Source organism: Pleurodeles waltl, chromosome 1_2 (assembly GCF_031143425.1).
Source record: "Pleurodeles waltl isolate 20211129_DDA chromosome 1_2, aPleWal1.hap1.20221129, whole genome shotgun sequence".
Classification (NCBI taxonomy): domain Eukaryota; kingdom Metazoa; phylum Chordata; class Amphibia; order Caudata; family Salamandridae; genus Pleurodeles; species Pleurodeles waltl.
In genome coordinates this window covers 39,591,621-39,605,585 of record NC_090437.1, presented here as the reverse complement: position 1 = coordinate 39,605,585, position 13,965 = coordinate 39,591,621, and the positions used below count along the sequence as shown (strand labels likewise).

At 49.2% G+C, this 13,965-nt stretch overlaps 1 protein-coding gene across 4 annotated transcripts in view; it reads left to right on the top strand.

Moving 5' to 3' along the window:
- Nucleotides 1-13,965, top strand: part of UBA6 (ubiquitin like modifier activating enzyme 6) — a 610,892-nt gene that overhangs the window by 527,670 nt on the left and 69,257 nt on the right. For all 4 annotated transcript variants that reach the window (XM_069235825.1, XM_069235816.1, XM_069235844.1 and 1 more), the window contains one exon: nt 2,843-2,930. In XM_069235825.1, coding sequence (XP_069091926.1) covers nt 2,843-2,930 — 88 coding nt within the window. The remainder of the gene's footprint in view (nt 1-2,842; nt 2,931-13,965) is intronic.

The window sequence follows — 13,965 nt, the reverse complement described above, 5'->3', positions numbered from 1 at the left end:
CATCCTATTGGTTTAAGGACAGTGGTTGGAAAAGGATAGAAAATATCACTTGAATGACCTCGAGTTGAGAGCAGTTCATCTGGCCCTCAAAGCATTCCTCCTGTCCTGCCAAAAAGACAACGATCAGGTTTTAGAGAAACAACAACATCCTTGTTTATTACATCAACAAATGGGCATCAATTCACAACTGATGTCCGCAGAAGCTCAGCTAATTTGCCACTGGACTCTGGACATATCCAGAACAGCGATCCATATCCCAGGTGCAATGAATCAAGAGGCAGACTTTCTCAGCTGCCATGAGGAGAACCATAAGTGAGTTCTGGACTGCAGATTTCTAGTCAACACCTTCGAAGAGTGGGGAACACCTTTTTAGACTTTGCAATGGCACAAAACAAAAAAAAGCTGAAACTTCCATTTAGGCAACCGGAACAGGAATCAAGGCCAATGCCCATTTGATGAACTGGTTACAAGTTTTTTGTGTGCCTTTCCTCCGATCTGTTGGTCTCATCTCATCTCTGTAATAGTGAAACTGAGAAAGTCTACAGGAAAGATGATCTCAACAGTCCCAGATAGGCCTAGGCAGTGGTGATACCCGGACCTTCAACAAATGTCCAACAAATCACTCATAAGGCTGCCACCCAAACACAATCTCCTGACAATACTTCAGGGGCAGGTTCAGTACCTGAATTTACCTTCATGTAACTTGCAGCCTGGCTCCTGAAGTCTGACAGTATTGGCATCCAAATTTTACACCCTATTTGCATGGACATTTTAAGAGGCCAAACCTCGTACAAGATCCTGTTATTCCATGAAGTGGAAAAGCTTCTTTGTGGTGTCAAAACAATGGGCTCAACTCTATTGCCTGTCAAGAGGACGTTGTCTTACCTTACCTTCTACATCTGATTGAGATTATTAGCCACAGATTCCTTATCTTAGAATTATCCCCAGGCATCAGACTTGAATTCAGAAACGTTTCTGAGCAGTTCCCTTGCACGCCGGTGGGTGGCGTCGTTTGGCTCTGCATCGGGTTGTCTGCGCCAGAAGTGACATGCGCTCGGCCTATATAGGTTCCACACCAACATGCTGACCTCAGTTCCTTCTTTTTTGCACCATCAGCCTTGATCAGATCAAGCTCCCCTCAATCACTTTTTGACTGGCTTTTTTTTTTCAAACATTTACATGAGTTTACCTTTTCGTTTTTTCAACCCTTTATTGGACTATGTCCCCTAAAACAGCTGGTTTTAAACCTAATGGTGCCTGTCACAGACAGATGTCCCCCCCCCCTTTTGGTGCATCTTTGGTACCTGGAGCCAGACCACGACTCCAAGCGTATCCAGATTGCAAAACGATGAATCAGAAGGCCATCTTGAGTGGGTCATGAAGTTCCCGACTGCTCAGCACATGACCACACTGCTTCAGTTCCTCACGAGGGAGGTCCTGGGGCCACTCTCGGAGTTGCTTGTGCCAGTCATTGTCACAAATCAGGACTTCTTCAGGCAAGCCTCACAGGAGGAAGTCCAAGAAGGTGAAACGCTCTTTGACTTCTCCGTGCCAGTCCAAGTCATCAGATGAGTTGCAGGAACAACGCAACAAATCTAGGGTCTCATGTGCCCAAACGCAATCCGGGACCAAGAGGTGAAGCTGTATGTCCCCAAACAAAAGAAAAAGTTTCATCCTTCTCAGTAGTCCAGGTCCAATGTGCGGGCCCTTTCACACTCTCGATGTCATTCCTGTGAGCATTCATCTTAGCACTCAAACTCCTCTTGTAAATCCATGTCCAAATCAAATGTGAAGTGTGACTCAACCCCATCACGCCACTCTAAACCTAAAGTAGATGCTCAACGGCATCATGATTTAAGTAATTCACCATCTGAGTCTCTGTTTGCGGAGCTGGTTCCACAGCTGATGCCGGTGTGCCCCAAACTTCCGGGGCCTTTAGCGATGCCACATCAGATTGAAGTACTGCTTGAGAATATATTTAGTTGGTGTGGAATCTGGAGGTAGAATTATCCATCAGAAGAAAAGTTACTCACAGTTGGTAACTTTCTTTCTAGTTGATACTCTGTCCACCTGCATACTCCTCATCAATCACTTCTACTTCTCTGTTTTAAAGGTTGATCAACTTTTAATTCTCTTAATAAGGTTCCAAGGTAGTTGCTGCACTGCAAGTTGTCAATATGAAGTCATTCTCATCCAATTCTCTCGAAGGCAGGCGTGTTACGACTCTAATTACTTTTACGCTGCCGACACGAAGCTAGTATCCCCTCCCATTATGGATGCACTGTTGAAAAAGTTGCCTCATCCAATCTGCACCTGGGGTATTCAGAAGTTGAGGAATCTGCTGGTAGATTGTATTCACTGGAGGTAAATACATATTTCTTTAAAACTATTTGTGCATTTTTCTATTGTTTGCATAGTAATCCATGTCTGCTATTATGCCAAATGCAGTTTGAAATTGTGATTTGAATGAGTCAGAGTTCTTTTGGGCTTTTATGGCAGCATAGTTGAAAATATTGTTTAAACACATTATATGATCTCACATAATGTCATATATGTTGAATGATGAAAACCTGCAATTCTGGAGGATTCTTTGTATGCTTGTAGCCTATATTGTTTCTTTGCTCAGTGTTACCCTCACCACTTCAGGAAAAAGATTCAGACGGTGGTTCAAAACTGCCTACTTTCAAATGTCATCCACAAACTCTTAGAATATTACAAAGAAAGGACAATTGCTCTAACAAAAGATGATTTGTCACTACAAAAGACTATTTGCCTCTGCATAAACCATCTGTCAGTGAAATGTCTTTATTTTAATTGTGTTTATTCTCTTTACTTGGAGAAGAAATGGAATCACTTTTACGATCTGGGACAGGTGGACAGTATATGGAAAAGAAAATTTTACTCTGTCAGATTTCATCAGTGCTGTCAAGGTATCATTTTTTCACTTCTTTAGTCATTGTCTCTGTAATATGTTGAAAGTTTCTCTTTAGACAGTCCAGGCAACTGGTGCACTTAAACGTTGTAAACGCCTCTTCTGAAAAGGTGGTATCTGTTTAGTAGAATTTCAGTTGTTGCAAATCAGCTTTCCTTTGACATTAGAATCTAAATATCCTTACCTTGTAGCTACATGCATAAACATATCACAGCATTGTACCATCATTTCCTTCAAATGAATGTGCTGATCTTTGAGACACTGTTTTTTTGCAGTTGCTTTCTAACGTTTCTGTGAATTGTAGCTTGCTTTCTTCTGTATTTAAAACACATAGGCCATCTTGTTTAGTTGTTTTTATTGATGGAGTCTGGATCCTCTGAATGTCCTTTTTGGAAGGTAGCGCCTCATTGGTTTACAAGGAATCCTTTGTTTCTTTGTCATCTAAACCTTTCAGTGGTATCCAGTAGTACTCTAGCACCCCAAAAGTGAAGTTGTGCAGCTACACATCAGCATCGTTCTAATCCAGAAGTGATGAGAGGGGCTGCATATAAGCTCCACATAGGGGCACTGAAGTCCATTGCTTTCTTTCCTTGCCTTCAGGGGTGTTCCTTTGATGAGTAATTTTCTCCAACATTCTATTTTTTATCAGTGTGCAAGGGAAATATGTCAACTCCCAAACCAACAGGATTTAAACCTTGTAGGGACTGTTGAAAGCAAATGTGTGCGACAGACCCCCACAACATATGCTAGTGATACCTGGGGTTCAAGCACATTTCCAGACCATAGACCATTGTGCTCAGATGAACCCAAAGTTGTTTAGGGACCGCTAGATGAATCTACGTCGCCGAGCATCAGAATATTCTACGACATGACTGGTTGAAGCTGAAAGAAAGGTCTTGTTCCCTCTCCCAAAGTCGTTCCCTAAACAGGTCCTTGTCATGGGCGAAGTCTTTGGGTAAGTATAAAAACAAACACAAGAAGTTGAAGCACCAATCTCCCCTTTTAGTCCTCCTTCGAACCCCTGAGAAGGTGCAGGAGCATCAATTTGCCTCTTAGTCTTGCTTGGGAACTCCTGAAGTGCTGAGTCCGAGTTACCGGTCCTTTTGTCCAGTGAAGCCATAGAGAGGGTTACTGCCTTGGAAGTGGGAACTGGGTGTTACTCCTGCTACTTCCTTGTTCATAAGAAGCATAGAGGTCTTCGCCCTATTTTAGATATCTGCCTTCACATTGCCTTCCTGTGGAAGGACAAACTCGCGCTAGTCCAGGTTTGTCTGCCTTTGTTCCCACAGACTGCATGATTGAGTTGGATCTGCAGGACGCAAATTTGCATGTTACTGTCCTGTGAACTCAGAGGTATTACCTGCGGTTCATAGTGGGCTAGTAACATTTCCAGTTTGCAGTGCTCCCCTATATCCTTACCAGTGCCTTTGAGTGTTCATGAAAGGGATGGCAGTGGTCGCAACACATCTTTGGAGGTAAGGTTTATCAGTATTCAAATTGTTCACAGGGGCTTTGCAGTGGCTCTAAAGTCCCAGTGGACACAGCACCAGACAAAGCTTATGGATTTCATTCAGATTTCTGTGGGGACTGCAAAAGATTTTCAGTGGTAGATGCTAGACTGTGATTGGGCCAGGGTCAGACCCCCTCCTTACCCCTCGCAGACCTTACAGTGGGTATGGAAACTTCACTACTGGGCTTGTGGGCCATCAGGGAGAGGTGGCTATGAGCAGAAACCAGCCTATACATCAAATTGCTGGCGTTGCATGCAATATGCTTGGCTTTAAAAGCCTTCCCACCATCCCTGAAAGGGAGGCTTTTACAGGTACTTACAGACCACACCATGTGGCATTGCAACAAGCAGGGTGGGGTGGGATCTTGAGACTATGCCAGGAGGCTGTGCTTCTCTGGAAGTGGCTGATTTGCCAGGACATTTCCCTGGTTGGGAATCACCTGGCGTGATTTACGAATGCTAGGGCAAACAAACTCAATTGCCACACCTAGCGGATATGAATGGCAGTCACACATGGAAGTGGTGCAGGGTGTGTTCTAGCAGTGAGGCGGGTCTTTTTGCCACCGCTGAAGACGCTCAATGTCAGTATTTTTGTGCACTAGAGTTCCCAATCAGGTCTTTTAGGAAGCTGACTCTCTATATGGTGCACTAAAAAGAAGTACATCGTGCAGAAAGTCCACTGGATCCCCAGTTGGTTTGCAGAGGCAAAAGTAAATAGCATTAATGCTCTATGTTGTGGTAGTTAAGGCGAGCAGTTAGGCTTATCAGAGGATAGTGCTAAGTATTTAGTTGTAGTCACAGAGGCAATACTAGAGAGACACACTCAAAGAATAAATCTGAGACCAATTTAGAAAAATAACACTTCTTTTTATATATACTTTGAAACTGAGAACTTTGTTACATGGTAAGCACGTTTTTAAGCATAAGTACTTTCCACTTCGCAAAATTAACACAGTGCAATTTTTGAGTTCCTCAATGTTAATCTATGGGAGGAAAACAGAGTTAGCAAGCAGGTAGTGTACAGTTACTTATAAGACTGATCTCCTGGGTTTAAGGTGAGTAATGGGCAAGGTCCAGGGCAGCACCCACAATACACCCTCCACAGTACACAGGCGGCTGGGTGCAAGGTGGAAAATAGTGTCAGTGGCCAATGCGTTCCCATTGAGATTGATCCCTGTGGAAAGAGGCTGCAGACTAGCACTAGGCATCCTGTTTGGGTGAGCCACCAAGTGGGCTCAGGACTTGCGATGCTCAGGGACGTAGGGACCCAAATGGTGCTCCTCTACTTGGTCAGTGGCGTCCGGGTTCAGAGGATTTTTGGACGGTCAGGTGTTCGTCACCAGTAATGTTCGGGGGGGAGCCTACAGAACAGGCTGCAGGTGTGGACTCAGAAACCAGTCCAGGCAAACCATCAAGTGTGCTCAAGACTCATAAGCCTAGGAGATGCGGTGACACCAGTGGTCTACTTCTACGTGGTCTAGGGCTTCTGGGTGCAGAGGTGCAGTGGACCGTCGGGGATACCGTCACCGGAGGTGGGTGCGGTCAAGGGGGGCCTGCTTAAAGTGGCTGCAGGTGTCAGTGTGAAGGTCGCAGTGGGAGAACCCAGAATGGACTTTGCTTTGAGAGAGGCTGGGGACCAAGTTGGCATCATTGGCCCACTTTAACAAGGACTGGGAGGCTTGGGTGCTGGCTGGCAGCGGATTTGGTGGTCTGGAGTCTTCTTCAGCAGTTCTTTGGTGCCTGCAAGGATGCAGGGGAGCAGCTCCGCCACTCCACAGGAGTTCCTGGTGCTAGGGTGAGGACTGGCAGTCTTCCCGGGCTTTTAGCTGGAGGATGATGCGTCTTTCTTGCAATTGTTGAAGTCCACAGGCAGGCTGGCAGGGTTGGAGCCGAGTCCGTCACAGATCTTCTGGTCTTGCCTTTTGCGCCTCTGGAGGGTCCTACTTCTTCTCCAGGTCAGCAGGGATCTGATATCTGGGTTTCAGAGGTGTCACCTAAATACTCAAATTAGGGGTGCCAGGTGGCAGCTAAGGGTTTGCCCACTATTAGAGTGACTACACCCTTTCTTTGACCACTTCTGGTAGGAAATGGGCAAACACAAGTGTCCTAATTCCTTCCAACAAAAGATGGAGGAATTTAAAAAGGGGTGTCCACTTCAGCTTGTTCACCTTAGGGGTGGGACTGGAATGAAGTGGGCACACCTCCTAATCTGCCTAATTTTACCACCTGTTCTGCTGCCAAAAGTTGGGTCAGGACAGTGGGGTCGGTCATATTCACCATCTGGAGACACCTGGGTCGTATTACAAAGGCAGATAGGCTTTTGAAGCTTCCCACCCTGGAATGTCCATCCTGCCTGGGTGAGGTGCTAACTCCTCCGCCCAGTGCAGGCTTTTGTCTCTGGCCTCCAAGAGTGCTAGCTTTCACCCTGGGTGGGTCAGTCACGTGGCTAGGATGGCTGAACTGGTCAGAACAAGTCAGTGAACACACCAGTAGCTGTAATGTTTTCATGGGGCACCTCTAAGGTAATCCAACACTGGCATCCGTGTGGGCTCGCCAATATGAGATGTTTGATGCCAAACATCCCTATGTTCAATTAAGCGATCATGTAGCTGGGGAACTTGTAGTGACCAGTGTCCTGCACGTTTATTTAAAAATGGCTTATCTGGACACTTGCTATGGCTGAGAATCAACAAATACATGGCATGGGTATATCTGCAGATATGCCCTCATATGTAATATAGTGCACCCTGTCTTAGGGCCGTAAGGCCTGCTAGAGGGGTGACTTGCATATATTACATGCAGTGTTAAAGGACATCATGTTTTCACTTTTGTCTGCACCAAGACATGCATCCTGCAATAGCAGCCTGTCATGTGCTTGGTAAGGGGTTCCTTAGGGTGCCACAATTAGTGCTGCAGGCCTTAGGAACTCTCTTTAGTACCCCAGGCCCTAAATACCAGGGGTACTTAGAGTGGGTGCTAAAGGTTTTGTCAGTTGGGAAAATCGACTGTGTAGTTTTGGGGGAGAAAGATCTGGCACTGGGAACCTGGTTAACAGGAACCCAGTGCACTTTCATTCGAACATTACACCAGAAACCAGCCAAACATGGGAGTGGAGGGTGACCATGGCATAAGAGGTACTTTCCTACAGGCTTTCTCTCTCTGAAATTCATTTCAGCTACAGTAAAATGTGTTACCAACTAGGGCCATGTTGTCCTGGTGGCTCAAGATTCCACCAGGAGATAGGGGACGGCTGGAGCACTTATAGGGGGTATGAATGAATGGAGGGGAGGGAGAACATGGGCATGAGGGAAGGTAGGGGTGCGACTACTACTTTTGTTAGCAACTGTGATGCTGCATGTTTATTTTGTGGGTAAATTTGCAAGCTATATCTGATAGAGACTTCTAGTTGCAGATTCCTTACCTTAGAATTTTCCCCCAGGCGTCAGACTGGATCCGGAGATTTTTTCTTCGAGCAATACTTTTGCGTGTCGGTAGGTGGCGTCAGTTGACTCCGCAGGCCTCGTAGGCGTTGTGGTCGCCGTGATGACGTCAGGAGCAGTACATAGACGCCACCCTTGTGCAGTGACGTCAGTTCATTTCTTTCCGTGCCGCGCGCTGATCTGAGAGAGAGCTACCCTCTGCTTTTTTTGGCCGAATTAGACCGTTTGGTCAATATTGTTTGGTGCGACCTTGGTGCGTCGAGGATTTCCCCGAAGACCGGCTTCAAGCCGTGCGAGGACTGCTACCGTATGATGTCGGTGACAGACCCTCATCGTGTCTGCCTGTAGTGCCTCGAGCGCGACCACAACCCGAAGTCGTGCTCCGAGTGCCGGGCGATGCATCCGAAGGCTTTGAGGGAGCGGTCCCTAAAGCTGATGGCGGCCCGGCACTCGACTCCGCGTAGATCCCGATCTCACTCGAGAGGAAGGTCTCGAGATTGGTCGCGGAGCCACCACCACTCGTCTTCTTCAAAATCAAGGTAAGAAGAAGAGGAAGTCCCATCGCTCTTCGACTTCACCCTGTCGCTCGGTCAACGCGACGTGGGACGAGCGTCCACGAACTAGGCCTCTGTCCTCGGAGCCTACGTCTGGGTCGACTCCGCACTTCCCCGAGTTTCCCGGAGCCGGAGCGACACCCTCCCAACTCAGTTCTACGAGGCCATGCGCCTCATCTTTGGGTGTGCCGACCCTGATTCGGCACCTTAGGGCCCAAGGGGCTTGGCTGAGGGGCCTTCGGGTTCCGCGCTGGCGGCTTCGGCCCAGGCCACCGAGGTCGCCTCCGGGTCCGTGCGTTGTTCTGCACCGACGCCGGTCGCACAGTCAAGACCTTTCCCAGTGCTGGGTCGTTTAGCGACGCTCACGACTTCGGTAGTGCCCACTATCGACGTCGACCCGATTCTCATTCCCAACAACTCGGAGTCGGAGCAGCGTCGGCCGACGCCGCCATCGGCTTCGGTGGGCCCCATTCGCCCGAGGTCGGATTCTGACCCATTTTTCTATGGGTACGAATACGGGGAGATATTGGAGGGGTCCCTGGACTCTCTATGAATATGAGGAAGACCCTACTATGAACTGGGCACAGGACTTGGGCGAAGCCAGTGGTCTTGATACTTCTCCTGAATCTGGCATCCCTACCGTGACTACGGCGGAGGGAGCTACCTACGGTATGGTGGTTAGTAGGGCGGCTGAGGTCGTTGGCCTTGAGCTACCTACTGTCGAAGTCAGGTCTAACCTCCTGAAAGAGGTGCTTCAGCCTGGGGCTTCTACATCTGAACCCCTTCTCCCATTTAATGAAGCCCTCACTGACGTCCTTTTGGTACGTGGTCCAAACCCAACACAGGGGCTCCTGTGAACTAGACGATCGCTTGCCGACATCGGCCTGCGCCGAACGACCCGAAGTTCCTGTCCCAACATCCTACGCCTGAGAGTCCTCTTCTTCTGGTGCGTTCCCTTCCACACCCCCAGATAGGGAATACAAAAGGCTGTAACAATTTGGTAAGAAGTTATTTTCTTCCTCCAGCCTCGCGCTGCGGTCCGTGAACACCGCATGCCTTTTGAGCCGTTATTCCCACTCCCTGTGGGATACGGTTGCGCAAGTCCTGCGATAGATACCGGAGGAGGCCCGTGCTATCGTCTCCCAAGCAGTCAAAGATGGGAGAGACGTGGCGAAGTTCACCATCCGTTGTGGGCTGGATACGACCGACTCTCTGGGCAGATCGGTTGCTACGACAGTGGCCTTACGGCGCCATGCCTGGTTACGTACTTCTGGTTTCTCAAGGGATGTCCAACAGTCACTCATGGACATGCCCTTTGATGGCACCCGTCTCTTCGGAGACAAAGGGGACTCGGCCTTGGAGAGGTTCAAGGAGTCCAGGGCTACGTCTCGGTCCCTTGGCCTTTCTGCCGCCACACGCCCCCCACAGTCCGCTTTTCGTCTCTTTCTTGGCCACGGAAGGGGCGTCCTGTCGCGTCCTCAACCCAGCCACCGGGCCATGCACGCTGGACAGCCTATGCGTGGCCGGGGGCGTGGAATCCCACGTGGTCGTGGGACAGGGAACCAGAGGTTTGTCCAGTCCACCCCTGCCCCCGCAGCAGCCTCCAAACCTTCCTAGTCCGTCCCCTCACTCCCGCCCAGTAGGTGGCAGAATGCGCCATCACCTGCCCCACTGGGAACATATCACCATGGACGGGTGGGTTTTGCAAATAATTCGGAAGGGTTACTCCCTCCCTTTCGAATCCGCACCACCACACATGCCACCATCCTACCATCCCCTTTCAGAGGATCATTTGGTGCTTCTCCGCCAGGAAGTCGCGGCTCTCTTGGCCATTGGAGCTATAGAAAGGGTCCCCGTGCCAGAAGTAGGTCGTGGTTGTTATTCCCACTACTTTCTGATACCAAAGAATGACAAAGGCTTGCGCCCTATCTAGATCTTCTGGACCTGAACTACTTCCTCCAGAAGAAGTTCAAAATACTCACCCTGGCTCAGGTTCTGTCTACCTTAGACCCAGAAGACTGGATGGTAGCGTTGGACTTGCAGGATGCTTATTTCCACATCCCCATCCTGCCTGCCCACATACGTTACCTACGATTCGTGGTAGGTCACGAGCACTTTCAGTTTACCGTGCTCCCTTTCGGCCTTACCAGTGCACCTTGGGTGTTCACGAAAGTGATGGCAGTGGTTGCAGCTCATCTGCGCAGGTTAGAGGTCTCAGTCTTCCCCTACCTAGACGACTGGCTGTTGAAGGCGCCTTTGCCCCAGACAGTGGTCTCAAACCTCCAGACTACGGCGAACCTCCTGCACCAGCTGGGGTTCACAATGAACGTGCCGAAGTCACACCTGCCTCCCTCTCAGTCGCGCCCTTTCATCTGGGCAGTTCTGGACACAGTGCGGTTTCGGGCTTATCCTCCCCAAAAGCGAGTCCAAGACATTCAGGCTATGATTCTAATGTTTCAGCCTTGGTCTTGGGTTTCGGTGAGACAGACTCTGAGGCTGCTGGGCCTCTGGGCCTCCTTCATCCTACTAGTAACACATGCCAGGTGGCATATGCGGGCTCTGCAGTGGGACTTGAAGTTCCAGTTGGCGCAGCATCAGGGGAATCTCTCCGACATGGTCCAGATCTCGGAGGGGACTGCGAAAGACCTGCAGTGGTGGCTTTCGAATCTCAATTGGGTCAATGGCAGATCCCTTTCCCTTCCCCAACCAGATCTCTCAGTAGTGGCAGATGCGTCGCTTCTGGGTTGGGGCGGCCACATGGGAGAGGCAGAGATCAGAGGCCTCTGGTCTCCGGCGGAGTCGGGAATCCACATCAACATGCTGGAGCTTCGAACAATCAGACTTGCGTTGAAAGCATTCCTTCCCTCTCTCAAAGGGAAAGTGGTGCAGGTGTTCACGGACAACACTACCGCCATGTGGTACTCCAACAAACAGGGCGGGGTAGGGTCTTGGACCCTATGTCAGGAGGCACTACGCCTCTGGACATGGCTGGAACAGCAGGGCATTACCCTGATGGTTCAACATCTGGCGGACTTTCTCAACGTCAGAGCAGACGAACTCAGCCGCCAACGCACTGTCGATCACGAAAGACGCAAGGTCTCTTTCTCAAGTGGGGAGAGCCTTGGTGTTAGATCTGTTCGCCTCCACAGAGAATGCGCAATGTCAGCTATTTTGCACGTTGGAGTTTCCAAGGCGGCACTCGCTCGGACACGCTTTTCATCTTGAGTGGAACTCCGGCGTCCTTTACGCCTTCCCGTCTATCCCTCTTCTGCCCAGAGTTCTCAAGAAGATCAAGAGCGACCGGGCCCAAGTTATCTTGGTGGCTCCAGACTGGGCTCGAAGAGTGTGGTATCCCGAGCTACTGAGCATGTCCATCGATCCTCCACTCATACTGCCTCTTCGGGCGGATCTTCTGTTGCAGCAGCAGGGGACGGTCCTCCACCCGAACCTGTCCAACCTCCGCCTTCATGCGTGGAGATTGAGCGGCAACAGTTGACAGCATTTGCCCTTCCACCCGAAGTCTGCAATGTTATCTTGGCAGCCAGGCGTCCCTCGAATAAAACTGTATACGCCTGTCGTTGCAATAAATGTGTGGCATGGTGCACCAACAAATCTGTTGACCTCCTATCTGCCCCTCTTTCAGAGGTTCGTCTATTCATTCTTTCCTTAGCCTAGCAGGGCTCTGCATTGGGCACCCTTAAGGGTTTCTGTCTGCCATTTCCGCCTTTCTTAGGCTTCCTGATCAGCCATCACTCTTTAAATCTTCTCTTGTGAGTAGGTTCTTAAAGGGGCTCACCCACTTATTTCCTCCCACTCCCTTCATCATGCCTCAGTGGGATCTTAATCTTGTGCTTACTTTCTTGATGTGTACTCCATTTGAGCCTATGCATAATTGTCCCTTACGGCTCCTCACATTCAAAACTGTCTTTCTTATCGCCATCACCTCTGCTCGCAGGGTAAAAGAGCTTCAGGCCCTTTCTTCAAAGCCTCCGTACTTGTCTGTACACCCAGACAAAGTGGTGTTACGCACTAGAACTTCCTTCCTTCCTAAGGTGGTTACACCGTTTCATGTAGGCCAGTCCATCACTTTGCCTTCCTTCTACGCACCCCCACATCCTTCCCATGAGGAGGAGAGACTCCACCGTCTGGACCCAAAAAGAGCATTGGTCGTTCTATCTCAATCGTACTAAAGACTTCCGGGTGGACGATCAACTCTTTGTTGGCTATGTGGGTGCGAAGAAAGGGAAGGCGGTGCAGAAACATACCAACTCTCGATGGGTGCTTCTTTGCATCAAAATGTGCTACACTTTGGCGACAAAGCAACCTCCTGACGGCTTGTGGGCTCATTCTACCGGGGCCACTGCTGCATCCACTGCGTTAGCACTGAGAGTTCCTGTCCTGGATATCTGTCAGGCGGCTACGTGGGCGTCTCTGCACACGTTTGCTAAGTATTACTGCCTGGACATTCAGGTCCGTCGGGACGGCTACTTTGGTCGTTCGGTCCTGCAGGACTTTCTAGTATGATCTTAGTTCGCAGCCCACCTCCGAGGATGGCATTGCTTGGGTATCTATTCTAAGGTAAGGAATCTGCAACTAGAAGTCTCTGTCAGATGTACAAGTTACTTACCTTTGGTAACGAAATATCTGGTAGAGACATACTCTGGTTGCAGATTCCTTAGCCCCACCCATCCTCCCCGCTTGCAAACTGATTTCTAGGGACAGGGATTCCCCCCTTTTAGGTCCTTAGCTCTGGCGCACCAATATCCGTGTTCTTAGCAGCTCTGCGCTCTGGCGTGGAAAGTCGTTAAAAGAAACTGACGTCACTGCGTGAGGGCGGCGTCTATGTACTGCTCCAGACGTCATCACAGTGACCACGACGCCTGCGGAGTCGACCGACGCCACCCACCGACTCGCAAGGGTATTGCTCGAAGAAAAAATCTCGAGATCCAGTTTGACGCCTGGGGGACAATTCTAAGGTAAGGAATCTGCAACTAGAATATGTCTGTACCAGATATTTTGTTACCGAAGGTAAGTAACTTGTACTTCTGCATGTCTTACAGGTACGGTATCAAAAGTGCCAATTGTCTATTCTGAACAATAATTGTTTTCTGTTGACTAATAAAAAAAAGATTCCACCAGGACGGTGTGGTATCCGGAACTCCTGGGCATGGTCATCTGTCCTCCAATCAAGCTGCCGCTTTGGGAGAATCTACTATTTCACCAACAGGATCCTTCAATTGGGTCTGAGCACATACACCTCAATTCTTTTAACCGAAAGGGTTGGTCATTTTCAGTCTTCCTCCCAAAGTTGTTACTTTGACAGCCAGGCGCCCATCTACTAAATCAGTGTATTCCGAGCACTGGGTCAGGTTTGTGGCTTGTGCCAGATTGACCTGCTACAAGGTAAGCCGTTGGAAGTGTTCCTGTTAGTTTTGTAGTTCACCCAGAAATGGCTTGCATTGGGTGCTGTTAAATTATATTTGTCGACTCTGTGAGCTTTTTTTTTTTTTAGGTTGCCAGATCACTCTT